The 13,844-nt window shown below is 51.8% G+C and overlaps 1 protein-coding gene across 11 annotated transcripts in view; it reads left to right on the top strand.

Annotated features, from left to right (window-relative positions):
- The window catches only part of rbfox3a (RNA binding fox-1 homolog 3a), a 549,809-nt gene that overhangs the window by 517,183 nt on the left and 18,782 nt on the right, over positions 1-13,844 (top strand). For 10 of the 11 annotated variants that reach the window (XM_064323100.1, XM_064323093.1, XM_064323094.1 and 7 more), the window contains 5 exons: positions 154-246; positions 1,625-1,685; positions 4,405-4,458; positions 10,576-10,708; positions 11,653-11,692. In XM_064323100.1, coding sequence (XP_064179170.1) covers positions 154-246; positions 1,625-1,685; positions 4,405-4,458; positions 10,576-10,708; positions 11,653-11,692 — 381 coding nt within the window. The remainder of the gene's footprint in view (positions 1-153; positions 247-1,624; positions 1,686-4,404; positions 4,459-10,575; positions 10,709-11,652; positions 11,693-13,844) is intronic. The other variant, XM_064323101.1, reaches the window with a different exon arrangement.

Consider the following 13,844-nt stretch of genomic DNA (forward strand, 5'->3'; position numbering starts at 1 on the left):
AAGCTCAGATTTCTCTGGCTGCTTCAAATTCGACTTCCTGCTGCTTACCTTGTTGTGCGTGTTCCTTCCCTCCTTTTCCCCTCTCTCTCTGTCTCTCTCTCTCTATCTCTCTCCCCCCCCCCCCCCCCTCACGCGGCTCGCCGTCGCACGCAGGGCTTTGGATTTGTAACTTTCGAAACGAGCGCGGACGCTGACCGTGCGCGGGAGAAACTAAACGGTACAATCGTAGAGGGACGCAAAATCGAGGTGCCTTCCTTTTCCACTACTCCTTTTCCCGCCTCACCTTTTCTTTCTTCTGCCCATGGAAGCCTGACTCCCACCCCCCATCCCTCTTCCATTCCCCCCCCCCCACACGCATGCTTGACTCCAGGCCTCATCTATATGTGCTTGTGGGACCACGTCCATGGGCCCGGGCGGATTGAATCAGAACCCAAGCGTTCCTCCCTTATTTGATATGGGGGAATGCATGGCTTCAGGTTTGATCTCAGCAGCCTGTGGAGCGCTCCGTTTGATTAATGTGTGTACCGCTTTTCTTCCCCTTTTTCTTTTTTTTTCCTCCCTTCTCTCGCTTGTTTGCTCTCCGTTCCTTTCGAAACTGTATGTTGCATGCAAACTTCTGCTCCTCTCCAACAAAAAAAAAGGGAGCGTATACGATATGTTTTTAATTAATTCAATCTGAGGAAATCAAAGCGCTGCCAATGTTGCTTTAAATCCCAATTGTTTACCCAAGCCATTACCAGTTTGTTTCTCCTTTCATGTCGCGTACCCTGGAGTAAAGAGTAAAGCAATATTTTCTCTGTCTCCATGGCAAAGTGTATTTGCCACTTCCACCAACCCATTAAGATAATTCATGTAATGTATAAACAATACCTTGGCATATATATCATGGCAGGTTCAAGCCAGTTGTTTCCTTAAGCTAAATGACCTACACTGGCCCTGTGGAAATTAAAGCCATTAGCGATAATTAACATGAGAGTGAAATACTAACATGGCGGAATAAAAAAATGCTCTGCTCTGCCAGGGGCGATGTCCAACTCCCTCCGCACCCAAGGAAAAACTGTATTTCTTTGGAGCGAGATGTCGGACATTATTTACAGGCTTATACAAATGCATCAGTCCTCTCCCAGGTTAGATCCTGCGGGGGCGTTTGTCATCCCCCCCGGCCATGGTGGACCTCTGCCCCGCTGCTGCACGTCTGGAGGTCACCGCCGCTCATCCTCTCTGCGGCGCGGGGCCAGGCCTGAACAAGGGCCCGGGCCTCACACCCCTTTTTATCACTGAGACTGGGCAGCAGGCAGGGGGGGAAGGGCAGAGGAGACGGGGGTGGGGGGGGGGGGGGGCTGAGAATGTATTAACCACAGCATCAGTGAGTGCAAGTCCCAGGGCTGCCATGAACAATCACTGGCTGCATGAAAGTCACTGCGATTCGCTGCGAGCGATGACCATCCGATGGCTGAGGAACATGGCGTACTTCAGCATGCTTTTGGAACGCGGTGTTTTTTTTTTCGGCTGTGTCCCATTAAGCTTCGGAGGTGCATGTCACGGGCGGCGTGTCCGTCCCCGTGTCTCTGCTGAGTGTGGCGTGTGCCTGTAACTCTGTCTGCCATTTTGTCTTTGGAAACAGGTAAACAATGCAACAGCAAGAGTAATGACCAACAAGAAGGTGGCTAACCCTTACACAAATGGTAAGATCTCTTTGGTCTGAATCACTTTTGTGAGCGTGTCACTGTGTTCTGCTTTTACTATAGAATGGTGTGCCTGTTGGAAATGTGTCTCCTTATGAATTCACAAATATACGGTAGCAGTATTTCTTCATAGTTTTGTTTATCAGCTTTTATATAATTTATATTTATTTCAAATTGTTTCTTGCTGTGTTGAACTCAAGAATGGTAATCACCACAAATGCATTACGGTGTTCCACTCGAACACAGGAAAAACACTGCAACCCCACTTAAAATGAGAATTAAACCTGCAGCAGGCTACTTTCTCAACTGTCGCAATGTCGTGAAAACATCTTAAAAATCATAACGCACTGTTGGCCCTGCCCAAAGAGAGACACACCCCTTCTCCACACACCTCATTGTAAACGCGCATCATCATTTCTAGCTACGATTCCTTGGCTACACTAAAAATCTCAGCTGCAAGAGTCCAAGTAGAACAACAGAATCTGTTGTTTCAGAGTTTACCGATAACAATACAAAACATTATCTATTTAGTCACTGAGCTCTGTAGCTAATGAAGTAATGGTTTGGCTAAATTCACTGGCTCGTCTAAAATGAGCTACCTACCTCATGGTTTGCGATAGCTAACGTTAGCTAAAACATTTTTATACATGTCAATTGTTCAACACAGCTACTCTGTCCCAGACTAAGAGTTATCCAATACACCTAGCTCCAGTTCAGTACTCTGCTGGACTGTTTGGTCAGCCTTAACCCTGATACAGGACCCTTTGGGAATCTGGTTATACAGTGTAGACAACAGCCGCTATTGGCTATAGCTGGCAATCAGGGTTCTAGTTTCTGGATAACGTGATCTATCCAACTAATTTTTGTGTACCTAGCTTGCCTAGGTAATCTGCACTTACCACGCAGATAACATTAGTAACCAAGAATGAACCGTCAAATTAAGGAACATTTATCAATAATAGCTACCTAGTTACTTCAGTGGCTAAATTCATTGAAGGTAACTTGCCCTAACTGGCTGGTAAGCAGAAAGTCCAGGTAAATTAATGCTGAAATTTAGACCTTCCTGTCCAGCAGCAACAATGCACAATCCTTTCTTTCTTTCTTTCTTTCTTTCTTTCTTTCTCATTGTTTATGTTGTTTGCTTTCTGTTTGTTTTTTAAACAAAAAATTTGGGCTGAATCCCTGGCTTCTGAATGCAGGATTTGAGGGTGTAAACAATGTATGGTGCTGGATTTCTCTCACAGCAGCTTTTTCTATAATTGCTACCAATTAAGCATGACCGTTCCCCGATATCTTTCAAAAAAGAAAAGGTGCCTACTGCAGCTTTAATTTGGTTACCTCCCTGTTAATTCAAATACAATTTTGACTTCATAATAGTTTAAGCTGCTATGGTATTTTCAACTCGTGTTTAATGAAAATGTTTCTCAGAGTAACATATTGATACGCTGCAAAATTAAAATTAATTGATTTATGTTGTGTCACGTCTGTATCACAGTTATTAGAAACATACATCGTATTTGTTAGTGGTTACCTAATCTTTGTAGTTGGAGCTATTTCAATTCTCTAATTTTTATTGGCATGTTTGTACAGACTGTTCAACATTCTGGCAAATGAAAGATAGGTTTTAAATTGGCCTCTGTTACCAGTCATCTCCCCTGTGGTGTGGATGTAGATGTTTTATTCTGCATCATCCAGTGAAAACACTGTATAGAGGTTAATTAACTGTGCTGTCTGTGAAAGTCACAGCAGATCATGGCTGCTGTTTTTTTTCTTACTGAAAACACATCTCTTTAAAATGGGCGGGGGGTGAGACCCATTCCACCCCCTTAAATGAGTTTGGTTTTAATAAAGACCGGTGCATTGAGGAGGAAGCGAGCACTGGAAATGGAGGGGTGGGGATGGAGAAGGAATGAAAGGGGTGGAGCGCAGGCAATAGCGCGTGCAGCCAATAAAAAGACGCGGAGCGGTAAGGGGAGGCCCCGCCCATGCGTTTTACATCAGCAGCTACGTGAGATAGGAAGCCGAGAGCCAGGCGTCCGTCTGGCCTCCGGTCGCCGCGGTGTGAACCCCAGGCCAGCCCCGGGCTGGGATGAGAGGGGATGGGGAGCCTCGTGCCCGGCGCCAGATGTTTTTTAGGGGGAGGGGGGGGGTTTGAAGGCTGGAGTAAATGGAAAAGCCAATGCTCATTCCACGCGGGGGCTTCACGGGGTCCGGCACCGCCGTGACGCTCATTCCCCTTGATGGGCGCGCGGGAGGGAGGGAGAGACGGAGCGGGGAATTAAAGCAGTGGACATTTCACCACCCCGCTCGCCATCAGTGAAAGCCTGCTTGAGCTGAAAAGAATCAGGCCATTTTCAGCCTCCATCCGTCACTGTCATGCGGCCGGACAGCACTTAGTGCTGCCTTTCCTTCAATCCCTCTCACTTTTCCATCTTCACAACCGGCGCCACTAGACCCCCACAACCACACACACACACACACACACACAACCTCGCGCATGCACGTGTGTGTGTGTGTCTGTGTCTGTGTCTGTCTTATTCTTCTTCTTCATTTCTCTTTTAATTTATCACTTTACCATTAATTTCCCACTTCCTGCCATGGAAGTAAATTGGAGTCGGGGTTCTCTGTGGGAGCCCAGAGCCGGGCTCCTCTGTTTAAACAGGAGGGTTAATGAGTTCAGTCTTAAGCCTAATATTATCTTCCCCTGTGTTCCCTGTAGGGTGGAAGCTGAATCCAGTGGTGGGAGCTGTCTATGGTCCTGAATTTTATGCAGGTAAACAGCAGTGGACCGCTCCACGCTAGTGCAGAGGTCTTCTCGCTCTCAGACAATTAGACAGCCTTCCCCGGCTCTGGGCTCTGGCGCTTGGACTGGAGCCGCAGTCTGTATATTGAGGCTGTTTCTCTTCTTTATGTTTATCTGTATAGGTTTTCAAGGGCTCCTCTGGAGCTGTGTGCAATAATCCAGAAATAAAGCTGTCTGAATGGTGAAAATCCATGAGCGCCTGCTAAACTTTGCATGCAGTCGCTTTGGAACCAATTTCCATGAGATACAGCACCCCAAGTTAAAGGAATACTAAATGACCGAGATAAGTTTCTGCCGACGTGCCGGGGAGGACCGCGGTCCTCGGGGCCGTGTTATAAAACGCGGTCGCCACGGGAACGGGCGAGCGGGCCCGCTTTGATCTTCCATTGATTGTACCCAGGCTGCTCTGCTGGCGCTGCTCGGACCGTGACCTCACCCTTTGCCCCCGTCAGCATTACCTCCCGTAAATCAGCCGGCCCGGGCGAGCTCCCCCCGCGTGCGTGAGTCAGTCACTCGCTCTGGGCCGAGCGGGGCGCCACGAGATGAAGCTGAATTCTGGGGGCCGCGTACCTCTCAGCCCATTGGCCCACGGCGGGTCTGTGCCCTGGCTGGGTTTCTGTGTAAAAAAAACGATTCCCACCCAGCCTGCGCTACGACCGTGATCACAGCCTGCGTGGGAGAAAGATGAAGCTCTCCACTGATGACTGTTAATATGGTTTGGTGCGTGGTTGACATGCTTGGATATGCATCAGTGCAGTCTCTCTGGTGCTTTTTATCTTCAGTTTCAAAGGTGAAGGGAATGGATACTCTGGCTGTTACAGCTTTTGCTGAAGCCCTTTGATCCTCCAACAAAGAAATGAATATGTTATTTTTGTGCTGAGAGTTTTGACATCAGCCACAGTGTGTAAACAGGTTTCGGGAGGAAAAAAAAATGTATTAATCATGGAAACAAAGCAATAGTTGACCCCAATCCCATAGAGCTAGACCCCAGACCGCTTTTGGATATTAAATGACACAACAAACATGGCAAAGGCAGCTGCTGAACTTAACTCTGCTCTGAAAGAGGTCAAAAAAAAGAAAAGTTATGGATACTAGAAACCGGTCTGTTGTTTGTGAGGGTTACATGCCACTGGCAGGTATTCCTATTTGAATATTGTTAGACAGACGCTTACTTCAGAAACAAGACATCACAGCTACTGCAAGTCTGACTGTAGAGAGGTTGGCCATATTAAGATGGGTCAAGCTAATTGCGGAGGAGCTACTTTTTCAGAGGCGTTGTGTGGGGAACTGGGAGATTGTGAAAGGTAGATTTCTGGCAAATTGCCAACAATAGTTTAGTATTCTTCATGGTTTGTTTAATGAGGAATGTTGACTTTTTTCCTAAGTTTTTTTTTTCCCCCCACGTGCAGTTTTTATTGCTGTACATTATATGAACCCTTTGCATCTTAATGAGAGGGAAATGGTATTATTTCATTTGGAAGAAGTGCTGAGCACATCTCGCCACTTTAACGGCTTTCCTTTTTGCTCATTAGACTAAAATCTGTTCATTCCCGGACAGCTTTACGGCAAACCTCTAAATAACCGGCTGTGACAGAAAGCAGTCGTATATCATTTTTATTTCACCCCCCCACACCGCCCCCTCCCACCATTCTCCCGATCTGACGTCCTCCCCTGCTCTGATACACACACACACATACACACGCACACACACACGCTCGCACGCACACGCACGCACACACACACAGATGCACACACGTACACACACACAGATGTACACATTCACTCACATATTTACACATGCACGCACACAGACACACTCACACACATACAAACACACACAAAGGCAATCACGCACACACACACACATAAATTCACACACTCATATATTCACACACATACACATACACACACACATACAGACACAAGCACACAGACAAACACGCACATACACATACACGCGCACACTTACACTTACAGACACGTGTACACATTCACGCACATACACGCACACGCACATATGCACACCTGTACATGCAACACACACTTTCCCAAAACATCTCATCAAATCAGATTTAATGTGGTCCACCACTTCAGCTGCCTGGCTGGGGAGCCGGGGGTTGTGTGATTTATTGGATGCTAATTTTTCAAGTCGTCTTAACACGGCGCTAAAGTTTGCCAAGCCTAAACGACACCATATGTTTTGCCAGCTCCCCAGGGAGAGGCGTGTAGGAAGTGTAAAATATAAATAAGATATAGATTTTTTTTTTTTTTTTAGTAAACAAGGATTCAGATGGAAAATCCCAGTCCTGGGTCACGCTCACACTATCACCTCCCCCCCCCCCATCCCTTATAACCCCCACCTCAAAAAAATCCTGTGCAAGTGGTCCATGGATTTATTCTAGAATAATTATGGCTACATTTAATATACTTTGGGTAGGAATAAAATGGGATGTAAAGGCGATTAATCACTGTTTATCAGTCCCCGTTTCTGTGCGGGAGATCAGCGAAATTGGGCGCCATAAATCGTGCGGTGGTGACAGCACACTTCGTCTCCATTCGTCCTAGTGCTACAGGTTTATTGTCCTCAAATCCCATTCAGGAGAATGACGGATGAGAGCGGCGGACTGGCTGCTTTTAACCTCTTCCAGGGTAGTCTGGCGTCTCCTCCGCCTGCCGGCCAATTTCCCCCCGCGCCGCCCCCGCCGCCGCCCGCACGCTCGCTGCCCGCCCGCCCGCCTGCCCGCCCGCCGCCGCCACACCAAACGCCAGAGCCGCCTGTGAGGAATTAGAAATGCAGACGCGGGGCAGCGCTGTTGACCCCGCACGGGGAACTTAATTGTTTAATCTGGGCTCTTTCTCCTGCCTTTGTAGAGCAGCGGCGAGTGCATGTGCATGAAGGACAATGAAGGCAATGTAATACTGATTGATTGACTGTGCCCTCGGTGGATGCATTCAGAGCCCGGCAGCATGTTGAACAGAACACAACAAATAAGATTAAAATGCAAAATAGTCGGGGAAAAATAATAATAGCGCCGTTTTTAAATATATGCTAAAAAATTTGCAAGTACCGAGGGGTGACATTTGTTTGACTCTGAGCCACGTCAGAATCTCCTCCGCGAGTGATCCAATTCCACAAGGGTCCCTGTCAGACAATGACCTCCGTCTTTATTACCCAATCAATTTAGGGTATTTAAAAAGCAAGCACAGATTTGTCACGGAACTGTCCGTGCTGTGTTTACACGCGCATGCACGCGCGCGTGTGTGTGTGTGTGTGTGTGCGCGCTTGCATATACGGGTGTGTGTGTGCGCGCTTGCATATACGCGCGTGCGTGTGTGTGTGTGTGCGTGCGTGCTTGCGTATACGTGTGTGTGCGTGCTTGCGTATACATGAGTGTATGTGTGTGTGTGTGTATGCATTTGACAAAGGGGCACTTCACCACCGATTTCCTCCACACAAAAGAGCGTAAGTGCAGCCATGAATCCAAGTGCCCATGCATTCATTGGAAAGGGGCGAAGCTTGTTGAGGAGTCATTGAGACGGCAGTCCTGGAAATGACAGAATAGACGAGCCTAATTGCAGTTTTAATGCATGTAGATAGATCTTTTAATTGTTGGAGGATAAATTTAGGGGATAATTAAGCATCGGTCCCTTGATTAAATTAAGCTGTTTTTCAATGTCCCAATGCCTGGATTAAGTGTTCATCTCCAGATCAGTGTGAGCGCGATATAAAAAGGAGCAGCCTGGTGGAAAATCGGGGAGTAATTCGGGGTGACAGGGGCACCCTCATGTGAAAAGTGCCTGATTGCTTAGGATACGATGAGTGAGCAGTAGCCTCATTCCCTGACACCGGGGCTCCAGCTGAAAAGGGACACATATGCTAGTCATTGGACTCCGCTGTCTTTGGCCCTTTCATGAATCCTATTCCGACACTGTAGAGATTATGCTTTTTTTATGTTGGGCTGACCCCCTTCACCTCGTTGGGTTGGGCTGCTTCCTCTCCTCTACAGAAAAAGACTTGTTTAAATGTGGCCCGATTTATGTGCACATGCACTTGTGCTATTGTTGTTGGTTTTATTGGCACTGGAAAGTGTCTCAGCGTTTTTGATTTATGGGTTATTATTGAATCAGCGTACCCTATCAGCGCATAGCTCATTACAAGATTACATTCATATACATCAGAGCGCACGTAATGCATACAGATAAAATTCGAGAAAAATATGGATATCAGATATGAAGGGGATTTGAAGAAATTGATCTTTCCTGGGATGTATAGCGGATGACTGCTTCTCTGCCATTTCACAAATTAGCGCCGGTCGTCCCTGGAAAAACGAAGTGTGCTCGTCAGGACTTCCCACCGTCTGAGGACACGCCTCCTGCGCTCCCTGCGCTTCCAGCCTCCGCCCCCGACAGGAAGAGCGTGCTCCTTTTGTGCTCCGCGTTGTCTTTCTCCCAAACAGGCGCGTTTTTCTTTTCTCTTGCAAATGAGCGCCGTTGTTTGCGCACGTGGGGGAACGCTAATGGACTGTGATGGTAATATCAGGAGGCATTAACCTGGCTGTCTTGGTTTAAAAGCACTGCAAATCTCCGCGCGTGTCAGCTTTATGAAAGCAGGGGGGGCGTTGACTCCGGGACTGGGGGTCTCTGGTGGAGAGCGGGGGAGACGAACAGCAGTAATACTCTGAAACGTAATGGGCTGCTCTAAGCGCCTGTAAACAATCTGCAGAGCGGCCGTCCTGACGCTCCTCCAGCCGGAAAGCGCCGGCGGTTTGGGGCTTTTTTAAATTTTTTTTATTTTCTAGCGGCTGGTTTGGTGAGCCTCCGTGGCTCCGAGGCTCTGCTCAGCCTGTGCCCTGTGCTGTGCTGTGCTGTGCTGTGCTGTCGGTGCAGACACAGGCACAGCCGACGCGCGCCTGCGTTCCTGTTGGACCCCAGGCCTCGGGGGGAGGGGAGGGGCCGTTCGCCGCTCTGTCGTTGTGGAAACCGAAACGGGCCGCGATGAATGGAATCAGGAAGACCTCACTTCCAAAAAATTAAAAAAAAAAAAAAAAAACCAGAGGCCGCGGGGGGGACGGGGCAGAAGGGAATGAATAATAGACGGGATCTGGTTTGGGGGAGCAGAGGGGAGGCAGAGATCAGTAGATCTGCGTGAGCGTGCGATCGGGAAGCTGCCTGGCGGGGCGGTAACCCTTTGCGTGCGCCGCGGCGGCTGTGGGCGGGGTTCTGAACCGGCTCCAGAAGGGACTGAAGGTTGAGAGGAGACCTTGCGATCTCAAGGCCCCCGTCCTCTCATTAGGCAGCGGGGCCCTCCCGACGTCGACCCTGAGACGCTCCGTCCCCCCTCGCCAGGCCCCGTGGCGACCACGGGGGAGGAGGAGGGGGAGGGCGGGGTGCGGGCCGTGATTGGCTGAGGGAGGCGGTGAGGTCCCCAGGTGAGATGAAGGATGGCGTCAGGCTGAGATTGCTGCTACAACAATACAGCCCATCTGCTCGGGCTCCCCCAGTGCCAGCACATTGTGTCTCACCTACAACAACCTACCACCCCCCCGCTCGCTCGCTCGCTCACAGACTGCTGCTGTGGGACCGCTTCCAAACGCCGCGTACCGCACTCAAGGTTTCAGACATCCAGAAAAAAACTTCACAGAGGATAGGATCAGGCTCCAGTCTCGTCTCTTTACGCTCTCACATTATAACACTGCAGTGAAGGTCCCTTCTCATTGTGTTCATTACTGGATGAGATCCCAGTGATTTCATTTTTCCTAAAGGAGAGTTCGGTCCTCTTGCCTTGTTAGTTCATTCACGCAGGCAGTGTTTTCTGTAAATCAAACAACGAACCATCAGGCATGTTGTAGCTGGTTTGTATTTTAGGCTGGAAATGAAAGGAATTCATAAAATGCTACCTGTCAGGACCATTTTGTTGAAGCGAGATGCGTGGTTTGAATTCTGTACATGAGGAATATCAGCCAGAGTGGGATGATTGAATCCTGTCAGTAATTTTAGTCAGTATGTTTTTGTCTGCTGTTCTTTCTGTGACAGTGCCTTGGTCCTCTCAGGCGCTCAGTGTTGTGTGACCCCCTCCTCTCTCCACAGTAACCGGCTTCCCCTACCCGACCACAGGGGCGGCGGTGGCCTACAGAGGGGCCCACTTGAGAGGCCGGGGTCGTGCCGTGTACAACACATTCCGTGCCGCGCCCCCGCCCCCACCCATCCCGGCCTATGGAGCGTGAGTATCCGCACGCCCGCGCACCCGCCCGCCCCACAGCCTCATTCTGACCGTCCAATGAGACGCAAGCACCGCAGTCTGAGAAACAGCACCGGACTTTGCCTCATATCTCCATCCAGCAGACCCGTCTACCTGCTGTCCCATGATGATCCCCCAGTAGTAAATTATTTTGTTCACAACTTTTACCGCCAGCTGTCCGCCTCCCTCACCGCGCTGGAACGCTAACACAAGCGTGATGGGCGTGGCCACGGAGAGCCAGGGCCCTCTGATTGGTGCGTGGCCAGAGCTCCGGGGTTCGGTTGCTCGCCGGGCCCTGCGCCTTCCCCTGCCCCCCGCTCCGTGAGGGCTCCAGGTGTAGAGCTGCCCGGGGCAAGGCAAGGCCCACAGCGTGATATCAATGCCTGTACAGCGGTGTAGAATATGCGAGCGCGCCCGCTGCCTGTGAGCAGATCACACCCCGCGTTCTTTTCGGGAGAGAGGGGCGCGGCGCTGGGGGCGGACCCGGGAGCTGAATATCGACTCGTCGAGTCTGGGACCCCCCCCCCCCCTCAGCAGAGTGATTTATTTTTCCCCGGTCATGTGACGCGCTCGTTCGCCCCCGCCTCGTCGGTCCCTCGACTTCCGCGACGGAGCGGTGATCGGAAAGCAAGCGCCACCCCCTAATAGAGCGGAAAATTGCTCTTTGATTCCAAAAATCAGCGCGTTTTTTTCCTTTTTGAAGTGCCATTCTTTATTTGGCGGCGATGGAAGGGTTGCGAGACTGCGCTGCTTTTTGTTTTCCCACCAGGCGAACGGCTGTCTGATCGGCTGAGGCTGATCTGAAAGATGGCAGATTCATAAAAGCTGTGCGTTCTCCCAAACCTTCATCCTCCATATGGAAACCTGTGCCTGACAGATCACAGCCTTCGGGAGCTAATGCTCTGCGCCCTCTCTCTCTCTTTCAGGGTGGTTTACCAGGACGGCTTTTACGGCGCTGAAATTTATGTAAGTACAATTCATTTTTCCCCCTTCCTTTTGTTCCACAATTATAAAAACAGAAGAAAGGGAGAGAAAAGCCAGGCCCCTGAGATAAATATGCCGGATCTCTCTCTCTCTCTCTCTCTCTCTCTCTCTCTCTCTCTCTCTCTCTCTCTCTCTCTCTCTCTCTGTCTCTTTCTCAGTCCCTCTCTCTCTCTCTCTCTGTCTCTTTCTCTCTCTCTCTCTCTCTGTCTCTCTGTCTCTCTCTCTCTCTCTCTCTCTCTCTCTCTCTCTCTCTCTCTCTCTCTCTCTCTCTCTCTCTCTCTCTCTCTCTCTCTCTCTCTCTCTCTCTCTCTGCCCCTCTGCCAAGTCTGTGTTGATCGGGTCTTTGCGTTCGGTGCCAGGAAACCTGACAGCAGAATTTAAGCCCCCCCGAGCGTCTGCGTGTGATCTCAGCCCTTGGCACCGCCGCCCGTCTGAATCTTTCATAAGTTGGTGTCAGCCCGGGTCGCTTTCTAAAATTAGCCGGGTCCCAGGGCCCCCCGCTCGCCGGCTCGGTCGTGCGAGCCCCCCGCCGAACCCTTTATCGAGCGTGCCCAGGTGGAGCCGATCGGCCAGGCGGCGGGCCGCCCCCGGGGCCGCCGGCGGAGCGGCGCGCGAGCGGGAGATAAGCGAGCCGGCGCGGCTAAACGGGATTAATCTGCCACGCGGCCGCCCGGGCTCCAAACAGCGTCGAGATACCGCCGCCGCGCCGCCGCGCCGCCGCGCGCCCGCTCCAAACAGCGTCGCGGCTGCTCGGCGAGCGGCCGATACTGATCAGCCGCGCGGGCCGCTTCCATCCGGCGAGCGGAGGAGCGGAAGCACATTACGCTGCGCGCTGGACAGTGACGCCGCCGCGATAGCCCCGCGCAGCGCTGCGCCGTTAGCCTAGCGCCGGTCGGTCGCCGTGGGTACGGCTCGCGGCTGGCTAGCATTAGCGCCGACCCCTTACCTCTCCGCCCTCGGCCCGCTGCCCGGCGTCCTCTGGGCCGGCCCGGGACCGGCCGCTCCGGCGCTTAGCCTGCCAGTCCTTCCCCCCCGCGCGCGCCTGTGCCATTAGCCCTGGCATTGGCCCGTCCACCGCCCCGGCCCGTCCGCGCGCGCTCTGAGACCTCCTGTCAAGGCGCCAGCGCCCGCGTTAGGGGGGGCCGGCAGCCCCTCTGCCCTCTCTGTCCCCCGCATTAACCCACAGTGTGCCCAGCCGGCCACTGCCCATTGAAATCTGTCTGTAAAAACACACACACACACACAACTTCTCACACAGCACACAATCCGCGGGGACGGGGGTTTGTTCCTTTTCACGCTGCGTTTGATATACTCCCCCCCCCCCCGAGTTTTAGTTCGTTTTCCAAAGTGACAAACGCACCCAAATCCCGGCCGCCCCTCCCCCCTGGGCTAAAGCCGCGTTGTGTGTCAGGAGCTATTAGCCGCCCAGGTAACGGAGAGAGAGGGAGAGGGAGCGGGGGCGCCCAAACCGGCCTCTCTCCCTGGCAGCGTGTCACCGGAGGAAATCAAAAGGGTGTTTGCGTTGTAGATCAGAGCCAGTGCAAACAAACAGACAGACGAGGCCTGGGGAGCCGTGGCGACGAGCCGAGTCCCCCCCCCCCCCGCCCTCCGCCCCCCGGGGCCCGGACCGCCCGTCCAAACCGAGCCCCCCTTTGGCAGGGACGCGGCTTCGCCGGGAACCGCCTCGTAAATTAAAGCGGCGCACAATGGCGGAGACAACAAAGAGCCGGGCGGCGCGGCCGCGCTGATCCCAGCCTGCCGCCGCTGATTTGTGGGTCCGCATCTGCTCTGGCCAGCGCCGCAGACGGGCCCCGTCCCAGCGCGCGCGGGCCCCAGGAGGCCCCTGCTGCGGGACGGGAGGGACTGTCCCCTGCGCTTAGCGTTTGGGGTATTACTCACCCCCCATAGAGGGGGGGGCTCGGGCTCACCTGCATCTCAGCCCTCCAATCGCCAGTGACCTGATTTCATATTCAGCTGTGCTACCAGATGTTACACATTTGATCTCTGCCGCGGACCCCATCGGACGCCAAATCCAAAGTTTAAAAAATAAATGAACGCATCCATTATTTACAGGCAGATCTCCACTTGCAGTGTGCAGAGGGGCACGCAGAAGTGCTGAGAATAATCTGGGAGC

Source organism: Anguilla rostrata, chromosome 2, assembly GCF_018555375.3.
Source record: "Anguilla rostrata isolate EN2019 chromosome 2, ASM1855537v3, whole genome shotgun sequence".
Classification (NCBI taxonomy): domain Eukaryota; kingdom Metazoa; phylum Chordata; class Actinopteri; order Anguilliformes; family Anguillidae; genus Anguilla; species Anguilla rostrata.